Source organism: Dromiciops gliroides, chromosome 5, assembly GCF_019393635.1.
Source record: "Dromiciops gliroides isolate mDroGli1 chromosome 5, mDroGli1.pri, whole genome shotgun sequence".
In the NCBI taxonomy this organism is placed as follows: domain Eukaryota; kingdom Metazoa; phylum Chordata; class Mammalia; order Microbiotheria; family Microbiotheriidae; genus Dromiciops; species Dromiciops gliroides.
In genome coordinates, this window is record NC_057865.1 from 18,340,051 (window position 1) to 18,367,250 (window position 27,200).

Below are 27,200 nucleotides of genomic sequence, written 5' to 3' on the forward strand. Positions count from 1 at the left end.
CTCCTTCCCCTTGAATCCTGACATATGAGGATCAGTTAGGAAATTCTGGCTGTTTAGCCCAGAGAAGACTCAAGGCCAGGATAACATCTTCAAGTGTGAGGACGAGGGATCTGTCTTACTGGATTGGGCGCCAATGGGCAGAGCCAGGAGTGGGGGGCCAGCGAGCCAGAAAGATGCCGGCTCCTGGTCAGGAAAAACTGCCCAGTGGTGCCACAAGTGGCTGGGTGTCTCAGAAGGTGGTGGTTCCGTCCCGGTAGCAAGTCTTCAAGCAAAGGATAGACAGAAAACAAAAACTAATTCATATAATGCTTTAAGGTTTGAAAAGTATTTAATACATTATTTAATATGCATGATCACAGGTTATATTTACAACAATTGGGGCAGGAGTGCTACTGTTATTCTGCTTTACAGATAAAGAAACTGAGGCAGACGGCATTTAAGTGGCTAGTCCAGGGTGGCACATCGAGGAAACGTCTGAGACTGGATTTGAACTCGTCTCCCTGACTCTCCTGAGTGCTCTCCATCATGCCACCAGTGGTCCCTAAAAGGCTTATTCTATTCCTTGAAGGGCTGCACAGCCCAAAAAGAGGCCTGGTGAGATGCAAAGCAGCAAGTCTCCCATAATGTACATAGGAAAGAAGGGTTGCTGGCCCCTCTTTTCCCTCCCTTCCAGGGCAGGGGAGCCTCGTAGGGCCCTGTCAACCCCCTCCATTATGTCTGATCATGGCCAATGGCTTCACAGCCATCAGCCCGCCGAGGCCCAAATGAGAGGCATCAGACCTGTTCTTAAACACTTTTTTTTTTTTTTAAGTGAGGCAATTGGGGTTAAGTGACTTGTCCAAGGTCACACAGCTAGTAAGTGTTAAGTGTCTGAGGCCAGATTTGAACTCAGGTCCTCCTGACTCCAGGGTCAGTGCTCTATCCACTGCGCCACCTAGCCGCCCCCTTCTTAAACACCTTTAAGAAAGGAACAACCTGGAAAAGGTTATAAAAGGACAAGCTGCCCCTTCAGGCTGCCATCCGAGGGTCCGGGAGAGTGGCCAGGCTGGGGAAAGGCGACTAATTCCTGCCAGACTTAGCTGGGGAGGGAGCCCAGAGGTCCCCGAGGCCTGAGTCCAACTCCCCTTTGTGGGGTTAGAATCCTAGTCCTGGAGCAGACCCCTGACTGAGTCCACCTGGTCTAACCATCTGGCTGTGCAGGGCAGGGACCGCCAAGGTGAGGGGGCCGAACTCACCTGGGGAGTCAGCGGCAGGCCCCAGGCTGAAGAGGCTGGTGGGGCCCTGGAGGCCGGCTCTGCTCTCTGGCCATGGGGAAGAGGGCTTGCTTGGGAACAGTGGGCAGCCCCATTTTCTGCTTTGCAAACACACTTGGGAGGTCAGCGCTAGTCAAGCTCAGGAGGGCAGATGAAACAGCTGCTTTTTCTCATTTTCCAAATATTGATTTAACCACCTTCTGAGAAGCGAGATGATTCCAGCAGTTTTGGAGATAAGTAATCACCCCAGTGCCAACCTGGCAACCCTCTGACATGTCAAAATCTCAGGGATGCTTAAAGACACCTTGAAATCTCAGGAACCCAAAGGGGTCTGTGTGGGCTTACAATCATTAAGCCACTCAACAATCAACCAGAAATAGTTACTGGATGTTGATGACACTGTGCCTAGAAGCGTTCTAGCTTTGGGGTGGGCGGAGCACCAAAGGACAGGATGTATACTCCCTTAGAGGAACTCGACATTGCAGTGAAGGGGCTCACTGGCATCCCCCCTCACCCCCCATTCTGCCTCAGCACGGGCCATCCGCTACTGTGAAAGGCTGTCCCAGCTCCCTCCACAAGAGCCTCCTAGGGGTTACCTCCCACAAAGGGCCTTCTCTGAGCTCCCCGGTGGTTTGTCTTTGCCTCTGCCCCCCCACTTACTTTATTCTGTATGCGTTGTTCTTATTCATAATTCTGTTTATTTTTTGGTGTAGCTGCTGCCTCTCCACTCTGAAGGTGGGCACGGCTTAACTTCTGTCTGTGTATCTGGGGTCTAGCACCACATTGGTGGTTTAACGTGTGTTTGTGTTAACTGAATTATTTAATTTGTAGCATCTGTGTGAGCTTGGGCAGCCTCTGGGCCTCGACTTCCCCATCTGTAAAAGGGAAATGACACCAGCACCTCGTTCCCCAGGCTGCTGGGGGTTCAGAGTCTCACAAGCTTTATTATGCTATAAGTCAGTGAGCTCATCACCAGAGGCCCAGCCCAGTCGCCTTCTATTTTTAAACAAACCAGGAAACAGAGACCCAGGATGGGAAGTGACTTACCCAAAGTCACACGGCCTGTAGGCATCAGGGAGCCCAGGAGCCAGGGCTCTTTCCCATCCTACTATGCTGGGCTCCAGCCCTACTTCAGACACAGACGCCAGTCAAAGATGGGACTTTAATGCTGAGTCGCAGATCTGCTTTGGTGAACAGTTTCCATACCAGGAGGTTTTTATGCTGATAAAGTCATGAGCCAAGCAAGCCCCTCCCCCACCACGTTCACAATTGAGATTGGGTCTTGGAGACGTTTTTGATCGTGAGTTTACCTTGGACAACGTGTTCACTTATTACTCATGGTGCTCTGTATTAGGCACCTTCTGCATGCACAGCATTCACCATAAGAGAGCTAGAGGACCGGCTCTGTTACGGCAGTGATTGCGCTTGGGCGGCTTCTCCCTCAGGGGCAGTCCGGACACTGTCCCCAGGCCCAGGAAGGGCCTGGATTCGCTAAGCCGGCTGGCAAGGGCACTCTACTGAACCATTCTGACGAGCACATCCATCTTTTTTGGGGGGCCTACAGGGGGCAGCATCCAGAACCCGACCCCACGCGCCGCCTTCGCGGAAGGTGTCATACAACAGAGGGCTTTGCTTGACCTTTGGCACCCTGACTCACTCTGATCTCGGCCATCTGAGGACCCGGGAGGGCCTGGGGAGAGGACTTGTATGGTGGCCAGGCAGGGCCTGTATTCAGCGGGTGGACAGTGACCTCGAACTCCAGTGGAGACTCCTCAGTGCTTCCCTGCATCCCTGGACTGTCTGCTTAGGGCTTAGAGGCAAGCTGAGGAATTCAGGTGGAAAGGGGTGGAGGTACGGGCCCTGGGAGGGTCTTGGCCCACAAGTCAATGCAGCTCCGTGGGGAGAGGCAGTAAGAAACCCCGGAGGGCCTGTGGCCCCAGGGAGGCCAGGAGCACCCGTGACCCAAACCCTGGATTTCCCAAGAGAAAAACCAGGAAGAAAAGAAAGTAGAAGAAAGCGCTGACACCTCCCCCCCAAGAGCGACCCCTCCTCCCTATGTGCCCCCCTCCCTGCCAAGAACACCCAGGGAGCCTGCACAAGAACAATGCCCATTCTTCCAGGCTTCGCTCAGCACAAAGTGTGACTTACACAAGGGGACTGCCAAGCCCTGGAGATAAAATCCCCCCATCCCAGGCCAGGGTCCTGTCTTATTAACCAGCGCTCTGCCTTAGGGGTGGCAGGAGATTCAGCCCCCCTCCCCGACCTCTATACTTTCCAAACTTCCTCCCAGCTAGGATGCTAAGGGAATCTTTAAGCCCAGGCACCGGCGGTGCTGAGAGGTCAGCAGGGCAGTGGGCAGCTGGTCAGTTTCAGGGCCAGGACCTTTGCTGCCATTAGAATAAATCTGAAGCCAAGAACAGATCAGAGGTCTAGCAGGGACCTTTAAAAGTCAGCTAGCCCATTTAACAGATGAGGAAAAGGAGGGCTGCAAAGTGACGGATGTGCCCAGGGTTACCCAGAAAATCAAGGGGCAGAATTTGAACACAGATCCTCTGATTTTAGAGGAATCTTGGGTAAGGGGCCTGAATCATTCAATCGACAAGAGGCTATGAAGGGCCTGCTGTGTGCCGGGTACTTCTAGACAATGGGCACGTGGATACATCTATATGGAGCCTATTTACAAGGGGAACCCGGAGACTCTTTATTTTCAGCTACTGAAGGAGGAAAATGTTAGTTGGATCCCCAAGTACCAAGCATCCATTCAGGGCACGGAGGGGCTTCTGTGTCTCTCTTTAGGTGCTTTAGAGCCGAGTCAGGTGGGTCATTGCCACGGTTTGGAGGAACGGCCTGTCCCAAACTATGCTGAGATTGGCAGAGTTCCACCGTGAGTGTCTGGAGGTATGGGGATACCAGGACCACTGAGCAGCCTGGGCTTGCTCTGGAGGGTATCACAGAAGAGGAGCAATGGTGCCCAACTCACTAGTCCTGGATCAGTCTGAGTCACTTAATGCCCATGCCTCAGTTTCCTCATCTGTAAAACAAGGGGCGAAATTAAAAGTGCTTTCCAATTCTCTATGAGCTCTGACAGAACCAGAGCATACATGAAAAATGACCAAGTGTGGTCACTGGGGCCCCTGGATGCATGCCACCCCACTTCTAGGACAGGTACGGTGAGTCAGAAGTGGGGTCACAGAGATGCCCGCATCTAATTCTGCACAAGCACCCTTGGGCTCCCGTGGACCTAGGATGTCTTTCCATGTCAGCCTTAGGGGGCATGGGGCCGGGCACTGAGCAGGCAGCACACGGTGGGGCAGCCCGGGGCTTCCCCCAGCCGGCTTCCTGTAGTGCCAGTCGCTACCTTCTTTCTCTGTGTCTGATGTTATCCCCTTCCGGAGCCTGGACGATAACAGGCGCCTCCGCTCTCGGGGATGCTCCGGGATGCCGAGCGCGCCGACACTGCTCCCACAAAAGGCCAGAGTGCAGCCCTCTGTGTGTGTGTGGGGGGGTGGGATACAAGACACCCCTTCAGAGCCGACTCAGCTAGGGAGCCATGGGGCTCCTTCACTCACATTCCGGAGTTTCTTCATCAGCTGAACCATCAGCACCTGAGGGCCCCCGTGCCCCTCTCAATGGCAACAGGGAAATGGGGCAAGAGAAGAGAAAGGCACCTGGGAGCCCTGAGGGAACCGGAGGCTTGCTATTTGTGGCATTTTCAGAAGAGTGTCACTGCGCTAGTGACAGAAGGACACACATCCTGCGTCTTAAAGGGAGGGAAACCGAGGCCCGGCAGGATCGGGTTCTTGTCAAGGTCACGCAGGTACAAAGGGGTTCAAGGCTGGATTCGAACCCAGGTCCTCGGCGGCCAGACTCCATGGATTTTCCCTACCATGCCTTAGACATCCCCCCCCCCCCCCGACGGCATCTTCCTCTGATTGGCCAGCCACGGCTCATTTTGGCCCTTCCACATCTCTGCCCCGCCCCCTCATCTTCCTCAGTCTCCCTCCCCCATTCCCCCCCCCCCAAGGTAAGTTCTTTGAGGGCAGGGGGCCTGCAGGTCAGGACAGGACTGGAGGGGGGGGGGGTGCGGGATGTCGTCACTGTACGAGGCATCGGCTGCACAGCGTTACCCAGAGGCGCCGGGCCGGTGGGACTTTGCGGTCTTACAAACTCTGGGTGGGGGTGGGCGCTGGAGGAGCCGCGGGGGCTGATTTCCCTGGGGCGCTTTAGGGCTCCTGAAGAGCACGAGGTCCGTCCACCAGGGCATTCGCTGGTAAGGATCATTCATTTAGCCTAAACGATTACAAAGCCCCTCGCCTACAACATCCCTGTAAAACCCAGGGAGCAGAGGTAAGTATCACCTCTTAAAGAAGAAGAGACTGGGGCCAGGCAGTGAAGTTATTTACCAAGGACCCCACAACAAGTCAAGCTGGGGGGCTCCGTGGAAAGAGGCCCCAACCCGGAGTCAGGAAGACTCGAGTTCAAATCCTGCTCGAGTCACACTGGCTGTGTGTCCCTGAGCAAATCATGTAACCACTCTTGGTCTGTTTACTCATGTGTGAAATGGGGATGATAATGGCACCTACCTTACAAGGCTGTTGTAAGAATCAAGTGAGATAATATTTCTAATGTGTGAGCTGTTATTCTTAGGGTAATAAGATGGCAAAGTGGATAGAGTGGCCTGGAGTCAGGAAGACCTGAGTTCAAACTCAGCTTCAGATACTTACTAGCTGTGTGACCCTGGGAAAGTCACTTCACTCTGCCTCAGTTCCCTCATCTGTCATATGAGGTGGAGAAGGAAATGGCAAACCAACTCCAGTCTCTGTTCCAAAAAAAACCCCAAATGAAGTCACAAAGACTCAGCCACAACTGAAAATGACTGGACAACAAAAGCTGTTGCTATTATTGTTGTTATTGATGTTATTATGATCACTGCTAGAGCCTACATGCCAAACCCAGGCCTTCTGAATCTAAATCTAACACTCTCTGTGCCATACTGTGCTGTCTCTTTAAAGACATGCACAAGCAATTAAAGATGAAAAACATGACTTTTTCTTCAACACTACAATTGTCCCCTTGAGTTAGTTTCTTTCTTTCTTCTTTCCTTTCTTCCTTTCTTTCTTAATGCCATGAATCTTCTTGAAAGATTCAGGATGAAACTGCACACACGGTACTGTGCTATGAAAATAAAGTTTTAATGTAATAATTAACCCCTTGGGTCCCACGTAAAAGCAAACCTTATTTTTACCACTAGGTAGGAGTTTTGACACAAGAAGCTATTGAGGTTTGTCTTCTGCTTGGACAAAATCCCATCACTCCTTACACACAATTAAAAAGTTAAAACCCCAAACAACAACCCTTCACAGAAGAGAAAGGAGAGAATTGTGCTTCTTTATCAGATATGAAAGTCATTGCTCCGATCGCATGACCTAACTCCTCAAAAGCTGGACTCTGTCTAAATGATACTAAATTGAGTCTGGCACATTTGGAAACCCCAAGAATCTGTGCAGGGAACGTTTCAACAGCTCATCACAATCCTCTGTTGGCTCCAAAAGACTTCTGCCAAAAGAAAACCAAAAGCTTGGGGGGAAATGCAATCAAGGACTTCAAAGTAAAAATGGGGCAGCACAAAACGGGGCTGAAGTTTCCCAGAAGGAACCCAGACATCCAGCAGCCCCCCCTCCCATTTGGCGGATGATTTATTACCCTCGGTTCCACAATTTAATTTGACAAGCACAGACGCAGAGACCTACGCCGTGTTGGAGAAGGCGAGAGCCGCAGATAAAGTGTATTAAAAATACATCACCGCTGGACACAAGGTAGCCCTGGAGAAAGCAGCTCTGGGGGGAGGCCTCCCAGAGAGAAGGATGCTCCAACCAGTCCTGAGGGAAGCCCAAGGGCTTATGGTCAGATACTCAGCTTCCCCTAATCCAACTACTCATAAAATCGGACAACGGGAGGAGGCCCTACCCAGAGGTCATCTGGTGCCATGAAAGGATCTCTACTACAGTTAACTTTACAGTCGTCTCAAACACTGCCTAGGACGGGGAACTCACTCCATCACCAGGAAAGCCAATGGAAGAGCCTTCTGGGGACACAATGCTCCTTTCTCTACTTTGCACCTAGGGGTCCTACACCCGGGCGCAAACCCCACCTCAGACTTTCTGAGCCTCAGTTTTCTCATCTGTAAAAGCGGGGCAATGACAGCAGTAACCATACAGGGCTGTCTGTTAGGGTAAGATTAGATTAGATTAGACATGGGCCTAGGGAACTCCTGGCAAGGAAACTCCCTCTACCAATGTAGCACAGCACACTCATTCCCTGCAGCCTCTAAGTCGTCTAAAGAGAACTCAGAGTTGAAGCCTAAGCTCATGCAGCCAGGAGATGGTGGTGATGGTGGTGATGGTGGCCAGCACACAGCATTTTAAGGACTGCAGAATGTTTTACAAATCCTCACAACAGCCCTGGGAGGTTGGTGCTGTTATTATCCCCATTTTACAGATGAGGCACACTGAGGTGAAGTGACTTGCCCAGGGTCACACAGCTGGTGAGGGTTTCAGGCTGGATTTGAACCCAGGTCCTCTTGATTACCATAGAGTACCTGCACTCTATGCCGTACTGCCCTGAAGGGAAGGATATGGGGTGCTGGGGATACAGTCCTGGAACTGGGTTCAAATTTTTCCCCAGACAGTGACCCCCAGTACCCTGGGGGCCTCCACCAGCTGTCCAGGGCTCAGTCATAAAGCCACAGGCAGGCTGGCACTTGCCCAAGAGAGGGAGGCCCTGGGCACTGCCCTCACAGGCCCTGGTAACACTGTTCTGCCAGTAAAGTCCAGAAGGTGGGAGGCCAATCCCACTTCACCCCAGACAAGTGGCCCCCACGACTTGACAGACACCTGGTGCCTCAGAGACAAGAAACAGCATTGCCTGGTGGTCGGACCACGGCACTTGGGTCTGGCTGATCTGGGTTCAGATCCTGCCTCAGACACTGGGCAACCCCTTCGCCTTCCTGAGCCCCAGTGTCCTCACGAGCACCATTGGGGGGGGGGCTAGAGGCCTCTGAGGTCTCATCCAGCTCCAGACTGATGAGCCCTGGAGGAACTGAAGGGGGTGAGGCTTCTTCCTTCTCACCGGGAGTGGGGACCCAGAAGCGCCACCCACCAGCTGTGCTGACGCTGCTCTGATGACGTGGGGGGCTGCCAGAGAACCCCTGAAGGGCTGAGGATGAGAGCAGCTGGTCCAGGACTGAACAGCTCAGGTCCGGCAAAGATGGAAGAGGGCACGGAGCCCAGGGAGCCCGGAGAGGCCTCGGCACATCTCTGACAGCAAACACTGGGGACCAGCCCCAGGACACGCACACTCCCAGTCATGCACACCCACGCACACCCACTCACACACCCACTCCCATACACTCCCATTCACACACACCCATTTACACCCACAGCCTCTCACACATACTCACACACCCACGCACACCCACTCACACACCCACTCCCATACACTCACATTCACACACACCCATTTACACCCACAGCCTCTCACACATACTCATACACCCACTCACACCCACTCACACCCACTCACACACCCACTCCCATACACTCCCATTCACACACACCCATTTACACCCACAGCCTCTCATACATACTCATACACCCACTCACACCCACTCACACACCCACTCCCATACACTCACATTCACACATACCCATTTACACCCACAGCCTCTCACACATACTCATACACCCACTCACACACCCACTCACATACACTCACATTCACACACACCCATTTACACCCACAGCCTCTCATACATACTCATACACCCACGCACACCCACTCACACACCCACTCCCATACACTCACATTCACACATACCCATTTACACCCACAGCCTCTCACACATACTCATACACCCACTCACACCCACTCACACACCCACTCCCATACACTCCCATTCACACACACCCATTTACACCCACAGCCTCTCATACATACTCATACACCCACGCACACCTACTCACACACCCACTCACATACACTCACATTCACACATACCCATTTACACCCACAGCCTCTCACACATACTCATATACCCACTCACATTCACACACACTCTCTCACACACTCAGCTTTCTACTTCTGGGACAGGTTACAGGGAGACCCCAGTTTAAAGCACCTTCATCACTCATGGCCTGACACCCTCCCCATGCCCAGCATGCCAGGTCCCTAAGGTTGGTCCAACAGAGGGGCAACTTCCATTGTCGAGGTCCCCCAAGGGAGTCCATCGGCCAGCCCAGCTCACGGGCTGGTGTCCTTAGGTCATCCATTCAGCCAGTGTCCGGGAGACAGAATCACTTACAAGAGGCCCAGTGCCCACAGCCCCTGCCCTCAGGCCAATTACCCTCAAGGAAAACAGGGCATGATGAACAAAGGCACCCCAGCATGTTCCTCCTGCATACCCAGATGCTCCAGGGCAGGGAGACTCACAGAACAACGAATGAGGGCTGGACTGGTGGCCTCCCTGCCAAGGGCGACAGACCCCTCCCGCCAGGGTGGGCTCCACTGTCTTGAAGGGTGCCAGGGCTCCTGACAGCTTCAGGGATCTGAACCCGAGGCTGGCTCCCTCCCTGAGCTGAAGGGCCAGTCCCCTTTTTCTGTGGGACTCAGAGAGAAGCCCTGGGGGACACCTGGCCATCCCTTATTATTGGCCTATATTTGTGGCACCCAGTCAGGATGGCTACAGGTGGGCCTCGGGCCTTGGGCCCAGGTCCTCTGGCCTCCATGGCCAGCTCTAACCATTAGACAACGCTGCCTCTCTCAATGGGTGAGGCTGGTGATGAATTCCATATCAACCCAAGTATATGATGGAAATAGAGCTCGTGGAGGAGACCAGAATCAGTGGGCAGGAGTCTCTCCCGCTGGCTACAAGCTGCAGTGCACTCTCCCCTCCCTGCTTCAGCAGGCTTACTGCCTCAGGCTTTCATTCAGCTAGCTACTGGCTCTGAAGTCACCCTATGCACCTGGGGGAGAGCCCACTGGACACTGAGCTAGGTAAGCAATAACAGGATCAAGATTTGTCCCAGGATGGTCCCTCTCTGAGCCCCATGAACAAGAAAACCAGCCCATTATCTAAGATGAAAGAGAGAGTCAGCCTGGGGTTCGAGCCCTGCCTCTGACACCTACCAGCTCTGTGGCCAAGGCAAATCACTCATTAATTTCTGGCGCACCAGGCAACTCTCTAAAGACGGAAAATTACATTAGGAGCCGCAAGTCCTCGACAGGGGAGGGAGTTTCCACACTAGGAATTCCCTACAGAGAGCCACATTTCTGAGGCCCCCCCACCCCCACCAGACGACTTAATTGTCTAAAGAGGCTGGAGGGAGCCCAAGGGACCATGGGAAAATCTCAAGTCACCAAGATAAGGACCTGGAGGGAGTTAATCCAGCAACATTCGGGTGAGGTCCTGCTTTCCACGCCAGGCCCTTGGAAAAGATTATAATAGACCTCAGTGAGGCTCGAGCACCCGAGCATCCTCTGGGGAGGCTGGCTGGACCGGCATCACCAAGAGGAGGCTGCCGACACTGGGGTGGGGCAGTGCCGCTGGCCCAGGGACAGGGGAGCTCTCACTGGATGTGGGGGCCCCCGCTTCTCACACAGAGCCTTCAAAGGCTGGGTATAGTCTGCTGACAAAAGGCCCCTGTGATAAGCACTAATTAACTCTTCCAGACAGAAAGCATGTTCTCTCTCTGGGGGTGCCACCCAGGCCAGGCCCCAGACAGAAGTCAGCAACAAGCTCTCCCTGGCTGGTCACCCCCATGCCCAGGCGGTCTCCCTCCTCGCCCCTGGCCCCCGGCTTCCTTCAAGTCTCCAGAAGCCAGCCCGATGCCTCTTAACACTGGTCCCTCTCCCTGGAGCTTATCACCAGTGTATCCCCATTTGTGCATCGTCCCATCCATTAGACCGACAGTTCCTCAAGGACAGGGACAAACATTGAGTAAAAAATCACGATGGGTATTGTTTTTATCCCTCAAACTCAAATATAACCTAAATGCACTTAATTCTTTAAATTAACCATGAAAATTTGCTTTTAAAAATGAGAACAAACCTCCAGGTTTTTTGGAAAGCTGGGTGTGGCTCTGTGGATAGAGGGTCTGGGTTCAAATTCTGTCTCCCACACAGACTGGCCCTATGACTCAGCACAAGCCTCTAATCCCTGCTGAAGCCACAAGGCAGACTAAATGATCACAGCTGACTCAGTTTGCAAGGCTCGATACTGGGCATCTACGGAGCCGGGATGGAATGAAGGCCGTGGTCCTGGGAGGGGCCGAGCATCAGCCGCACAAATCAGCAAAGGCCCAGAGGGTGGCTCGGAGCTGAGGCTTGGAGGAAAGCAGGGGCTCCGAGAGATGGGAGGATGAGGAAAGGAAGAGCATTCCAGGCGTGGGGAGGCAGATGGGGGGGGTCCCCGACTCCAAGGGGGCTGATGAGACCCTGAGGGAGGAAAGAGGCCCCAGGGGCAGCTGTGCCCAATGCCCGGTGGCGGATGAGAGCCGCTCACACTTCTGGGGCACCTGACGGTCTGCAATGCGATTTGCAGACGCGGCCTCATAACAACCCCAGGAGGCGTCATTACTGGCCTTCACAGGCAGATGGAGCAAAGTAGTCTGAGCCAGGCAGGTCTGGGGACAGAGTGGGGGGGGGGATGCCAGTGCCAGGGGAGGGAGGAAGGGGCACTTCCGCTGGCACATTAACACTGCCCTGTGACGATGGTGATGGTGGTGATATGGCCCCGACATCCCTTCTGGGATTCTGGGGTTCCTGAGTCTGAAATACTTGGCGTGGTTTCACCAGTGTGGCCAAGCTGGTGAGGGCGGAGGCAGGGTGAGGGCACCATCCAGCCGGCTCATCTCAGAGCTGCCAGGGCCAAGCCTCCCGTGGGAGGTCAGAGGCTGCACGGACCCATCACTGCCATCACCCTCATCACCTCGGCCTCAGCACACACTGGCACACCCGCCTACGAGCTCGTCCCAGCGTTTGGCTCACTGCAAGTCAGGATTCTCTCATTCCTTGTATGCCCAGGGCCTCGCATAGTGCTTGGCGCATAGTAGGTGTTTAATAAATGCTTGCAGAAAAGTCAAGTGCAATCTTCTTCCCTTCAATCCATCACTCATTACCCCTCGCACACCTGCCCCACGCTCCCTAGACAAACCAAGTTCTTTAAAGAGCGAGCAGGTCCCCATCAGCAGCCAGTGGGACCTTACCCATTCAGTCAAAACATCAGGCATTTTCTACCTCTGAATATTAGTTTCACTGAATTTTTTCTCAATATTGACTGTGAACTTGGTGTATACGGATAGCTTGGACAAAGAGAGAGAAAGAGGGAGGAAGTGGGGAGAGAAAGAGAGAGGGGGGAAGAGGGGGGAGAGTAGGGGGAGGGAGAGGGAGGGAGGCAGATGGGTAAGTAAGCCGATAGATAACAGGTGGATATAGAAGGAGCTAGACTGATATAGGTAGGTAGGGAAATGGACAGAGATAGGCAGGCAGGCTACGCAGATAAAGATGGATGGGGGGGGCAGCTAGGTGGTGCAGTGGATAAAGCACATGTCCTGGATTCAGGAGGACCTAAGTTCAAATCCAGCCACAGACACTTGGCACTTACTAGCTGTGTGACCCTGGGCAAGTCACTTAACCCTCATTGCCCTGCAAAAATAAAAGAGAGAAAAAGATGGATGGGGAGTTGGCTGCACAGATACTGTGGGGAGCCAGCCCCTCCCTAGGTCATTTAAGGGTCTCCTCCCATGGGCTGTGGAGATTCCACCAGCAGAGATGGATTCCTTTGGACCCTTAGGGCAGAAAGATCACCAGGACTGCCCATTAAAACCAGATCCCTTTGGGAAGGCTCACACCAGGCCCTGTGGCTCTCTCAGCTAGAGGACAGATTGGCCACTGGGGGGCGCAGGAAGAGGCCCAGAGCAGCCCGTGCACACACAGCAGAGAGCTGGGCAGGCGAGGGAAGATTGTGACAGACAGAGCCCCAGGACGTCTGGCCCAGGACAGCAGGCCAGAAGGTCACGGATCGGGCAGGGGGGCCATCCAGTCCAACCCCTCATTTTAAAGAGGAGGAAGCTATGGCCCAGAGAGGTTAAACAAGTTGCCCAAGCTCACACAGGTAGTGACTAATAGGGTAGGAATTTGAACCCAGGTCCTGATTCTGAATCTAATCTCTTCATCAATACAAAGGGTGGGGGCGGGAGGGATCCAGGCTGGACCAGGACCCTTTCAAATCTATGTGATCCTGCTGAAATTGGCTTTCAGAGCTTCCTCCTTTCCACCCTAATGGAGAATCCCAGTTTCTGCAGCCAGCTGCCCATCAGCATTGTCCACAGCTGGCAAAGGATCAGACGGTCAAACATTTGTTAAAAAAAAAAAAAAAGAAAAAGATGAGACCTTGGTCAGACAGGGAGGAGAAGGGAAGGGATGGAGGGAGGGAGGGAATGAGGATTTTTGTAGCACCTGCTATGTGTCAGGCACCGACAAAGCGCTTTGTACAAAATCACTTCACTGACCCAGATGCTCAGCCCTCAGTGGCAGTGGGATGGAATTTTGCAGTATACATTTCTGTTACATACCCAAAGAGGGCACCACAATGAGGTGCGTTCTGGGAAAAGTTCCAGCAGCTGAAAATTACAAAGGTGGAGACACATGTCCCCTATCATCATTGCTTCACCAAAATCAATTCAGTCAATATTTTAGGTCTTTACTTCTAGCCCAATGCTTAATAAATATTAGGTGTTTAATAATTGCTTGATGGTTCATTCATTCAGCAATGGGGTCTGGGCCATGACCCGTACCAGGGAGCAGAGCCCAAGTGCTAGCAGGAGCTACTAAGCTGGCAAAGGTTTTCAGGACGGGGCTGAGGATGCGCTTGCCCTGAGGACCAGCTTGTGCACCTCTGGGAGGTACGTGGTAGTGAGAGGACCTGAGTTCAAATCTCAGTCCTGTGACCTTGGGCTTGCTGCTTGTCTCATTGTGCTTCCCCGCCTTTCTCTGGATAAGGGGGTGCACTTTAATGAGCTCCAAGGTCCCCTTTAGCTGTCCTGTTGCAGGGAAGAACCCCTTATAACAGGCTTTACTTGGTTCCAACACAGCCCTTGAGGAAGGCAGATGCTGAATCTACTCGGATGCTAACTCTCTGGGTGGGATTTTACTAATTGTATCTCAAGGCTCGGTTCTCCCACCCACCCTTTGGGGCGGGAAGTCCTCATTCTGGGGCACACCTTCAGCTGACCATTTGTATGACCACAATCCTTTGGGGCAACCAACCAGCCAGTCAATAAGCATATGATGTGCAAGGCACCAGAAATACAATGCTAAAGCAAAAATGGGTGTGGAGAATGGCCCAGCCAATGTGGAACTCAAAGTTTTAAAAATTATTGTGAGGGGCAGCTAGGTGGTACAGTGGATAAAGCACCAGCCCTGGAGTCAGGAGGACCTGAGTTCAAATCTGGCCTCAGACACTTGACACTTACTAGCTGTGTGACCCAGGGCAAGTCACTTAACCCTCATTGCCCCGCCCCAAAAGTTTTTAAAAAAAATTAATGTGAAAAAAATTTAATGTGATTAAGAAATATTTAACAAAATAAATTTTAGGAACTTTAAAGACAGAGAGACACAGAAACACACACACACACACACACACACACACACACACAATAGAATAGCCAAACTAAGGAAAGGGATTTTAATGGACTTTACAATCCTAAGACTAAACAAATGTGAAGCTGATGATTGCATGACCTTCATTTTCTTCCTAATTTGGGGGCATTTTATCCTCTTTAATTAGAGAGCCCGACCAGAGTCCCTGCTGCTGGCCGGTTCTCCGGCCTGGAGAGATGAGGAATCCAGCCAGGGAGGCCAAGGTCACATATCAAGGCCTGGCTGGCACCCAGGGTGAGGGCATGGTGCCCCAGGCCAGCGCTCCTGAAGCAGCTGGTGGGGTGTGCCTTGAAATCAGCCCCCACTCAGTCTACCTGACAAAGAAACCTTTAGGAAAGCACTCACCGGGGCAGGGGTGGGGGGTAAGGGGAGGATGTACCCATCGTGTAGGGGATGACGGAACAAATCATGGGATCCAAAGGGGAAGGAATGTCATCTGGCCAGAAGAAATGGCAAAAGGGAACATTTCTGAAAATCCTGGAAGTGAGCAGAACCAGGACAACAACATTCTAGAAAAGCAACAGCGTAGAGACTGGGAGCTCGAAAGCCCATGACTGACCCTGATCGCCAAGGGCCAGGGATGAGGAGCGATGCCCTTCTCGACATGGAGCGAGACAAAGAGCAAGACACACACTACCAGGCGTGGCCAACATGGATATGGCTCTTCCTGACCACTTCTATTTGTTAAGAGGGTTTCTTTTTCTTTTTTGGGGGGGAGTGGTGATGTAGGCATGGGCAAGGGAGAGAGGGCTAGGCATAGGATAGTCAAGAAAGGAAGGAGGGGAAGGGAATGGGGAAGGGGAAGGGGCAGAGGAAGGGAGGGAGGGAGGGAAAGAAGGAAGTAGAGAGGGATGGAGGGAGGGAGGGAAGGGAGGGAGGGAGGAGGAAGGTCATTGAATTATTTCTGACACATAAAGGAAAATAAAAGCAAGGCCAGAAAAACAAATCACCAAAAAAGCAGGCCAGCTTTGCATGTTCAATTTATTATATTGAACAATAAATAAGTACGTATACATATATACACATACACATAAGCACACACACACACCAGGCTATAGATAAGAGAGTTCATGGATGCAGGTTCATGCACAATCCTTTCTTTCACACTATGCATATGCACACGCCCATTTCATTTAGTGCATCAGTTCAGAATTTTTCAAAAAGATCTATTTTTTTTAAAGAGCAGAGGCCTTGGAGTGAGGGAGGCTGGTGTGGCTGCCAGACCCCCCACCATATTAAACAGTTCTGTGTCTGCTCTCTTTGGTGCTATTATTATTCCCATTTCACAGGTGAGAAAAGGAAGGCTCAGGAAGGCTAGGTCAGCAGCCCAGGGCCACACAGCCAGGCAGGATTCCAACACAGGTCCTCCCTGCTCAGGCGCACCCTTCACCGCTTCCTGCTGGTACCTCCTTGGACAAGTGACTTACAGTCTCTGGGCCTGTGACCTCCAAGTTCCTTCTAGTTCCAAACCAGAGGGTCCCAGGGTGGACAAACTGAACTAAGTGACAGATGTCAGACCTTCAGGCACCCACCAAGGGAGGCCTCTCCTTCAGGGCTCCTGGCATTAACGATACTAAGAGAAGGTTTTAGGGAGGCAAAGACTCCAATCAGGGGCCAGTGGGAAAAGTCCCGATATTCTGGACCCCCTGGGATGAGGTGGGAGGCACACCCCTGGGGGGCTGGGCACCCCTCCTATTCCAGCCGGGACCCCCCTCAGGCCATAGGAGGGAGGGGACTCAGAGGCCTGTGAGGGTGGCAAACCTTCCCCCGCTTTTATTCTCACCCCCTAGAAATGTCCATTGCAGGAGGAAGCAAAACTGAACCTGTCACCTCCTTCAGGCCCAGAAGGATGAGCAGAGCCATAGACTAAGCCCCCCTCAGTCTTGGCTCCAGCTGGGGAGAGGCTTTCACACACCTCAAGGCAGCAAGCACCGATTAATCACCTACACTGGGGGGCGGAGGTGAGGCGGGGACTCACAAACACCTCCCTGGATGGTTATCCCCATTTCACAGATGAGAAGACTGGGGTACGGAGGAAAATGGGGCTCAGCCCCAGGCACCTAGAGGCCAACTAGGCAGGGGTCAGCCTTTGTGGTATCACAGATCTCTTCTCAGAAGACTGTGTCTAAATGCAGGAAATACAGAGGGCTATGCCTGGACTCTGGAAGACCGGGGTTCAAATCCTACCTAAGATACTAACTAGCTGTGTGAGCAAGTCACTTCATCTCTCTCAGCCTCAGATCCCACATCTGCAGAATGGGGGTGACAGTAAAGGACTCCGTAAACGCAGCTACTGTTATTGTGTGATTAATTATGCTACGGAGCGAGGTGATCTAACATAATGTTAATTACGTCGTACAATATTATACAATATAATGTAACACTCGTTATATTATGCAGCATTATAAGATAGCACGTAATAATATGAATTATAACATTAATGAAGGACGAGTTCCAGTCCAACAGTCTCATCTTACAGCTGGGGAAGCTAAGCGCCTTCCTCAGTCACAGAGGTACTGAGCATCAGAAGTGGGATTCGAACCCAGGCCTTCCTGTTTCTGAGCCCGGCATTCTCTACCTCTGCACCAAGGAAGACGGAACAGTTCAGGCCTGCCCCGGCCCTTCTGAGAAGGAAAGGTGAATGGTCGCATGCTCAGAATGCAAGAAGAGGGAGCTGCAGTGAGACGGTGGTCAAAGCCTCTATTTCTAGGACCCTAGGCTCTGACTGCTGCTCCATCCTGCTCCCAACCTGCCACCAATGTTCCTGAATCCCAGATCCTCTGATCCCTGTTTCTAAGTAGAACACGCCAGGACGATGCGCGCGGCCCACTGACAGGCTGAATGCCCCGAGTCCAAAGTGTAACTGTAAGGAGGACTTTGTGACCATCTCAGAAGCCTTAAAAGCAGCCAAGGGGCAGTGAGGTGGTGCAGTGGATAGAGCCCCAGCCCTGGAGTCAGGAGGACCTGAGTTCAAATCTCACCTCAGACATTGGCTAGCTGTGTGGCCCTGCCTGGGCAAGTCACTTAACTCCAATTGCCTTAAACACCCGGGGCCATCTCCAGTGGTCCTGGACCCAGATGGCTCTGGAGGAAAGTGTGAGCCTGGTGACCTCACACAGCCTTCCCTCACTTCAGTGCCAGTCATGACATGACCCTGATGTCACCATCCTCTTCCAGAAGGTGGGACAAACAAGAACAAAAGCCACCTATGGGCTCTGAGAGCCTCCCCTAGAGAGCCTGAGAGCCGCAAAGGACTGTGAGGCATGTCACCCTGCCCCCCCCCCACCTGACAGAGGAGGCAGTTGAGGCCCAGGGCAGGGCACACAGTTTAGTCAAGGCCAAGGATCAGGTAGTAAAGGGCAGGACTTGAACCCAGGTCTCTGACTCCTATGAGAGGAAAGCTGAGCCCATCCAATGGGGCAGCTTTTCAAAGAGCAGAACTATTGATAATATACCTACTACGTGCCAGGAGCTGTCTGAGGACCTGAGGGTAGACAAAGACAAAGAATGGGAAAATTGTGCGTCTCAAGGAGCTTTGGGGTGAAAGGACCAGAGTTCGAATTCTGGCCTCTGCCAGTTATTAGCTGGTGACATGCATTCTCCCACAAGGAAGGTCCTTGGGAGCAGGGATAGTCTTGTTCTTTGTATCTGTGTCCACAGAGGCCTGGCAGTAAATCTGGAGAGTAGTAGGCCCTCGATAAATGCTTGTTGGATGGTGAATCAAGTGACTTGGCAGAGAAGCGTTGGCCTTGGAGTCAGGAAGACCTGAGTTCAAATCCTGCTTCAGATATGGTATAGACCTGGGCAAGTCTCTTAACCTCTCTCAGACTCAGTTCCCTCATGTGTACATTGGGGATAAAAACAACACCTACACCCCAGAACTGTTGTGAGAATCAAAAGAGAACATTTTAGAAATCTTGAAGCCATATATAGAAATGCCAGCGATTGCTGTTATTAGTGACCAACTTTGGGACCGCACACAGTAGGCACTAGATAAATGCAAGCTGAGCGACTGACAAATCACTCCCGTCCCTCTCTGGGCCTCTGTTTCCCTCTCTGGGCCTCTGTTTCGTCATCCAAGATAGGGCCTCCTGGGTCCCTCCCACCTCTCACTGTGATCTGGATCAGTCTGCAAAATGGAGTTCAGTAAGAAGGGCCCTCTTGGGGGCTTCCCTGGGTCAGCTTTACTCTCCAGCCAATCAGGGGCTTCTTCATCATCCCAGGCCCAGTCCTTGGGCCCCTCTGCCCACAAAAGAGCCTTCAAAGTGATGGGGGCTCACTCCACAGCAGGGGAGCGGGGCAGCTAAAGAAAGGGGGCATGACCTCTTCATTCCGTGATAGCACGCCAGCTGCTTTGACTGTGTCCCCCCAAACCCGAGGCCATCAGTATACATCTAACTGAGCTACTCCTCAAATCTGGGGGGCACAATCTGAACTTCTCCAAACTCTGCCCCACTAGGGGTGACAACAACCAAAGGGGGCTCCTGGAACCAACTGTTCATTTTGTAAAGTTGACCAGACAGAACGGACTTGGGTATGGATGCCAAGAGAGACAATTTTCACAAAGCTTTTTTACTCTTGTGACTCATCAACAGCTGCTTTTTTAATATCTTGGTTATAGAATAAGTCCTCTGGGTGGTGAAAACTACCTCTGACACATCTGAATAAATCCAAATTAGAAATAGAGTTTGTCAGCGGCTCAGTATAAATAGCAGGCAACCACGCCGATACACTGTCACCTCCGAGGGAGAGGGCTTTTCTTGTGTGGGTGAAGAAGGAGGAGAAGGGGAAGAGAACCTTAAGCTTACCCCTAGTCCCAATTTCCCTTTACCCTCCAATCAGCACCAGCAAGACCCAGGAGCTCAGGCCAAGGGTCTCTCCCTAGAGACAGAAGACAGGAGCTGCCGAAGGATCACGCTGAAGTAGGCATCTGGTGTCGGGACACCAGGGAGGAGAGCAGGGGGCCTGACTAGGAATCCCAGCTCAGTCACAGTCACTTCTCTGTGACCTGGGGCAAGTCACTCGACCTGCCCCAGCCTCGGTTTCCTCATTTATAAAATGAGAAGGTTGGCTTTCACGGCCTCCAAGCTCCCGTCTCTCTCTAAGCCTGTGGAGCTGTGAGTCTTGGCCTCACTCGGAAAGGGAGAGATGACCTCTGAGGCTCCCACTGGTCTTCTAGGATCTCTCAAGGAAGCCATGACTCAGTTTCTTTGCACAAACACAATATGCTTTGTTTTCGTGAGTGTTGTGCCAAACAAAGCAGGATGACAAACACATGCCAAGGCATCACCAACCCTCTTTTCTTTTTTCTTCCTTAAAGGGGATGGGGTTGTGGGGGAGGGGTGTCCCCCTCTATACCATACCAAGATGGCAGGATGCTACATTCACCCTACAGGTAATTCCTTGCCGGATCCTCCAGACCAAAAAGGAGTCCAGAGGCCCAGAGTCACATTTCTACTGCCAATGGAATGGGGAAGGGCCGGCAAGCCATGAACTGGCCCGTCACGGACTCATAGGCAGCTAAGGAGTACAGTGGCTACAACCCTGGACCTGGAGTCAGGAAGAGTTGGATTCTAATCTTCGGATGCTTTCTAGCTGTGTGACCCTGGGAAAGTCACTTCACCTCCATCTGCCTCAGTTTCTTTAAAATGGGGATAAAAGCACCCCCCTCCCAGTGTGGTTGTAAAAGTAAAATGAAATAATACTGTAAAAATGCTTTGCAAACCTTAAAGAGTGAGTGCATGCACACATGCGCGCGCGCACACACACACACAGAAAGCTAGCTACTATCATTAAGGCATGGAAAGACTTCATCAGACATTCTCTCCAACTCATTTTACTGAGAAAGAAACTGAGGTCCAAAGTCTCACAAATTATTCAAATTTTAGCAGGATTTTAACCTGGCTACAGCATGAAATCCAATGATCCTTTTGAATACTTTTACTTGAAGCTATTAAAAATAATTCTATTCTTTGCAAGAGTGGGGGACTATGGCTACGGAATACTATATACAAAGTCAAACCTTTTCCATATGTTGGCTGGTGTTCTTGAACAGGTTTCCCCCTCTCTTTTAGTCTTTGTTTGTTAAAAGAATAAACTCTGGGAGGAAGAAGTTACATTAGGGAGTGTATATAATATAAAAACACAAGACTTAATATATCAAGCATTCAAAAGATATAAACATTTCTCAAAAGAAGGGTAAACTCTTACTGACTAGATGAAATACTGCTCCGAATCACTGATCATAGAAGAAATGCAAAGCAAAATAACTGGAAGTTTCACCTTATACACAGAATTTGGCAGAGATGACAAAAGATGGAAATAGTTTGGGGAAGCTGAGGAAAGATGGGCATGTTAATACAAACCCACCCACCCCCATACCCTCATCCTTCACTGAAAAAAGAGGTGATGCACAAGGGCTCATCCCCTCACTCCGATGTCTCACTCAACATCACCTGCTTTATTTGGTTTCTGATGGCGAGGGGCCTTCTTATCTAAGCCAGCCCTGCCTGTGTGCACACACAGCCAGGCCTCTCATCCCTACTATCTCTCCTTGTCAATCTCTTCCCATCTACTAGAAGCTTCCCCAATACCTGCAAACACACTCCAGTCTCCCACCCCTTAAAAAACAAACCCCTGCCTGATCTAACCACTGTACTTCCCTCCCCTCTCCTCTCCCTAACTTCTATGCATGCTGCATCTGGCTTCCAACCCCATCATTTGACTGAACCTGCCTTTGCCAAAGTGACTGATGAACAAATGAGACAGTCATTTCTCAGCCCTCCCCGCTTCTTGATTTCTCTGGGCCCCTGACCTGTTCAGGCAGGTGGCTCCAACTCAACAGGTCAATGGCCAACCCCCTCCCACTGTTGAGGTCCTCTCCATACTTGCAGGCTCACAATCCCACACATTCAATCTATTCTCATTGTCGATTCTAGTTTTGTGACATCTCTCGGATACGCCCCCTCCTCTCCCCTGATGCTGCTGCCAACGCCGTCAAGGCCCTTGCCCTCAGCACCTCTTACCTCGATTATGGCAATTACTGCCGGGGAGTGGGGGGTGGGGTGTCCTACCTGACTCTAGCCTCTCCCACTCCTTCCACCTTTCACTTCACTGCAGGCACATGTCTGGCCACAGGGCCTCCCTCACTCATTAAACTCCAGTGGCTCCCTATTACTTCTTTTTTTTTTTTTTTTTGCGTGGGGCAATGAGGGTCAAGTGACTTGCCCAGGGTCACACAGCTAGTAAGTGTCAAGTGTCTGAGGCTGGATTTGAACTCAGATCCTCCTGAATCCAGGGCTGGTGCTTTATCCACTGGGCCACCTAGTTGCCCCGGCTCCCTATTACTTCTAAGGTTCTAACAGGGAGTCATCTGTGTGGCTCAAGTCCCCCTCTGAGCACTTAGTCTATGATACATCTCCTCAGGCCTGCTTTGCTATTCCTCACACAGGACTCCCAATCTCCAGCCTCCATGCTTTTTCCTTGGTGGTCCCCCACGCCTGCAATGCTCATCTCCTTCTAAATGGCTTACCTCCACCTCCTGACTGTTCTGAGCTCCTTCAAGACTTGGGTCAAATCCCATTTTCTGCAAGAGGCCTTTCCCAGGCGCCCGCCCCCCCCCCCAAAATTAGGGCTTTCCCTCTGAATCCATTTACCATAGATGAATACCTTATGTGTACATAGTTATTTGCATATTATCTCCCTCATTAAAACGACAACTCCTTGACCTTGTTTTTGCCAGTTTTTGTAACCCTGGTGCCTGGAACATTTGTTGTCCGGTCATTTCAGTCACATCCAACTCTCCATGAACCCACTTGGGGTTTTCCTGGCAAAGATACTGAAGTGGTTTGCTATTTCCTCCTTCTCCAGCTCATTTTACAGACGAGGAAACTGAGGCCACCAGGGTGAAGTGACTTGCCCAGGGTCACACAGCTATAAGTGTCTGAGGTCAGGTTTGAACCTATGAAGATGAATCTTCCTGACACTAGGCCCTTCTCTCTACCCACTTATCAGCTAGCTTTCTCTAGGAAGCACTTAAATGTTTGTTGATTGACTGATCACAGTTGTGAATTCATCTAATCTGCAAAGTAATTGATACTAATGGGAACAGTTTTCACATAGTGAAGAGTAATTCACAAAAATAGTAACAAGCTGATCGAAGCATACTTTTTTTACTCCTTTTCTCTTGGGTTTTTTTGGTGCGCTTTCTTTTGCAACTTGGCTGATATGGAAATATGTTTTGCATGACTTCACATGTATAATCGATTATCATATTGCTTGCTTTCTACAGAGATGGGGGAGGGGAGGGAAGCAGAGAATTTGGAACTCAAAAACATGTTTAAATGAATGTTAAAATTTCTTACATGTAATGGGGAAATATTTAATGAAAATTTTTAAAAACCTAGTAACTCAGATGTCTATACCCTTTAACCCAGAGATCACCCAGTGCTGGCAACATCACCTTCAGGAAGCCAAAGAGAGCAAGGCCTTCCCTTCTGTAGGCCGGGTTGACATTTGCACAGAATGGAAATCTAAGAGATCTTCACTGATGAAGAGAATGGCCAAACAAACTGGTCTGTGTATATTTATTACTGCCCCACGAAGAGCAGCAAATGAGATGAATTCAGAGACTCACAGGGAGACTACAGATCTGACACAGAGACATCTGAGGGTGAGGATACAACAATAAATGGAAACTGATCAGTTGTTGATTTCAGGCCTAGTTTGGAAGTTGAGGAGGGGACAAGTTCTTGCACCTCTCTCCTCTGACTGGAGAGATGGAGGTCTATGGGTGTGCAACGTGGCACCTGCAACTGATGCATTGGTTGCTCTCGATAAGCTGATACCAGGGAATACTCGCTGAGAAGATGTGTATTCAGAAAGGATCATGAGGTAACAAAACCAGGCTTCAGCCTAAAAAGTCATTAGATGTCGTTTGTACCAGGAGGCTGTTGTTTCAAATTCTGTCACAAATTCCTATAGTTCTCATCCTGTAGCAACTTTGCCTAAATTGGGGGTGGGGGAGACAATGGGAAGAATCTGCTTCACGGATGAAGCTAATTTTTTTTTTTTTTGGCAAAGGTTTCAACACATTTTACAATTAATGCACTTTTGAGGGGAGTCCAGAGCAGTGATTTCATCAGGGTGGGGGACTCCCATTATGGAAACTCCCTCTACTGATCCAGATGAGCAACACAGTCATAACCTCAACCGTGGGTAGGTAGGTTCAAATTGAGATCGGGGCTGTGGGGATCATCCCACTCACCTTTCATTTCATAGATGACAACACCAAGGTCCAAATGGATGAAATTCCTTGCACAAGGTGGTAAGCAGCAAAAGCAAGATTTCCAGGGTCTTAAAGCCAGCATGGGCCATGGGCAGAATTTTAATCCAGGGCCTCTGATAATCTTTAAACAGGGTCCAGGGGCCCAGATGATTAAGTGATTTGCCAGCATCACACACAAAGCTTCATGCAGGTCCTTTTATAATTTTTACAAAGTAGTCAGGGGCGGGGCAGCTAGGTGGCACGGTGGATAGAGCACCGGCCCTGGAGTCAGGAGTCCCTGAGTTCAGATCCGGCCTCAGACACTTAACACTTACTAGCTATGAGACCCTGGGCAAGTCACTTAACCCCAATTGCCTCACTAAAAAACAAACAAAAAAACCAAAGTAGTCAGGGGCATTTAGAGGTTGAGTGATTTGCCCAAGGTCACACACCTAGCTGTGGTTAGAGGCAAAAGTTAAACCTAGGACTTCTTCAAGTCTAGGGGCTGCCTGGGGCACTGAGACGGCAAGACACTTGCCAAGGGTCACACAGCCAGCAAGCGTCAGAGGAAAAACAGGGTGCTCCTGTTGGGGATGAGACAAGAACCTTACCCCTGCCTAGGTGAGCACCTCTGTAACTGCTGTCCATGGCGGAGCCAGTATCAATCTGGGGGGACACTCTAGTGCATGCCCTGCCAACTCCCCTCCGAGCAGCCTTAACCTTAGAGCCCAACCTCCAGGGAGAACACACCAATCCTCAAATCATGCTGCATTTTTGCAGCACGCCCTCGGTTCTGTGAGTTCCTACTTCATATCATTGAAACAAAAAAATCCATCAACAGGGACTTAGTAAGTGCCTACCACGTGTCAGGCCCTGGGGATACAAAGACTCCCGAGGTTGAGCCACCTCTGCCTGAATCAGCAGCAGCGGCACCTCCTGCATACTATAAGGAGTACCTTTTTGCCCCTAGGTTTCTCCCAGGGCCACCTGCCTTGCAGGTGGTGGGCCCCGATAGCACTCGACTGCAAAGCCCTTCCTGGGCCCAACCACTGACTCTTTGGAGTGCAAAGCATCCCGGATGCCCTCCTCGTCCCAGTTCCCCCCCACGTGCACGCGCGCGCGCGCGAGCACACACACACACACACACACACACACACATACACACACACACCTGTGCAACCTCCCAATGTCACACCTGCGGCAGGTGATTGGCCGCTTCTAACGGGAGGGGGAGGCCCCGCATGCCCTCTGCTTCCTGATGCCCAGTTAGCAGAGACTTAGGGCTTGGCGGTGGATGGGGGAGGGGGGATGGAGAGTTGGCCGTGACTTTGGAGGCGGCGGGGAGCCTGGGATGGGGGTGGCCATGACTCTAGCGGCGTGTGTGTGTGTGAGGGGGGGGGGTGGCCTTGACTTTGGCGGCGGGATGGGGGGAGGGGTCTGGCCGTGACTTTGGCGGCAGCGGGTGGGGGAGGGGAGGAGGGCTGGGCTCTCCTAGTTAAAGGGCTGCTCCCCAGCTCTAGGTCCGCGGCGGGCCGGGCCGGGCCCACGCGCCCCGCTCCACACGGGCGGCCGGCCTAGTCTCCCCGGGCAGGCCACGGGCCGCGCCCCCGGCAGGGTCCCCTGGGTGGGCAGGGGCGGCTGCGGGCCTGCGTCCCGGGTGCGTGCACGCGTGCATGCCAGCTCTCCTGCAAACAGGCGTGCATGCACGCGTGCGGGTGCGGGGGCCGGGGCACGCGTGGCGCCCGCCCGCCCCGTCCTTCCTCCCCCCTCGTCCTCCTCTCCCCCCCACCCCCCAGCCACGCCTAGCAACGGGCGCTGACAGGACGCAGCGGCGGCGGCGGCGGCCCCGGGGGTGGGGGTGGGGGAGGAGGAGGAGGAGGAGGAGGAGGAGGAGGAAGCGGAATGGCCGCCGCCCCCGCCCCGCCCTCCCTCCCTCCCTCCCCGCGGCGGCGGCGGCCGCCGAGCCCTGACAGCTCGGGCCGGGCCGGGCCGGGCCCGGGCGGGGCGGGGCGGAAGCGGCCCCGGCCCCGCAGAGCCCCCGGGCTCCCCCGCCCAGACCGGGGCGGCGGCCCTGGCATCCCGTGCCCCTCCCCCCGCGCACGCGGCCCCCCCCCCCCCAGCGCCGTGCCCTCCCCTCCCCCCGGGCGGCGGCGGCGGTACCGATGTGGTTGTCCTCGATGTGCTCGATGAGGTCGGCCAGGCTCGGGAAGTGCAGCCCGCAGCCCCCGAAGCGGCAGGTATTGGAGAAGAAGGAGGCGGCGGCGATGCCGGTCATGGTGTCACATCAGAGCCCCCCTGGCGTCAGCTCCGCGAGTGCCGGCGACGACGAGAGCGGGCGGGCAGAGGGAGCGAGGGAGGGAGGGAGGAGGGAGGGACGGACGGGAGGGAGGGAGGGAGGGAGGGGACGGGGAGGGGGAGGGGAGAGCGCCCCCCCCGCCGAGGGGCAGGGCAGGGCAGGGCCGGCCCGGGAGGGCGCCGGGGCCGGGGATGCAGCGAGAGCCCGCCCGCACCGGGAGGACCGGGAGGAGGCTGCGGTGCAAGTGGCGGCAGCGGCAGCGTCGGGAGGGAGCGGCCAGGGGAGGGCCTGGGGTGGGGGTGGGGTGGGGTGGGGGGAGCGCCGAACGAGGAGGCAGCCGCAGCTGGGAGGAGGGAGGGAGGGAGGGAGGGACCAGGGCTGGCTGCTCCGCCACAGCTGTCCTCCTCCTCCTCCGGCCCCATCCAGGACCCGCGGGCAGCCTCCTCACCTGGGCAGCCTCCGGCCGCCGGGACCCGCCGCGGAGGCTGCAGCCAGCGCGGGGACCTCTCTAGAGATGCACGGGCATGGGTGCGCGCGTGTGCATGTGCCTGCATGTGTGTGTGCGCGTGTGCATGTGCCTGTGTGTGCATGTGTGTGTGCGCGTGTGCGTGCACTTACGGTTATTTAATATTCAGCCTTCCATGCGGAGGGCCCTGGGCACTTCCCTGTC

General features: G+C 52.8%; 1 protein-coding gene across 1 annotated transcript in view; it reads right to left on the reverse strand.

Moving 5' to 3' along the window:
- Positions 1 to 26,591, reverse strand: part of JAZF1 (JAZF zinc finger 1) — a 254,723-nt gene extending 228,132 nt beyond the window's left edge. Inside the window, 1 exon segment of the mRNA XM_043964964.1 lies at positions 26,395 to 26,591. Coding sequence (XP_043820899.1) covers positions 26,395 to 26,509 — 115 coding nt within the window. The 5' untranslated portion in view covers positions 26,510 to 26,591.
- Between the last annotated feature and the right edge of the window lie 609 nt (positions 26,592 to 27,200).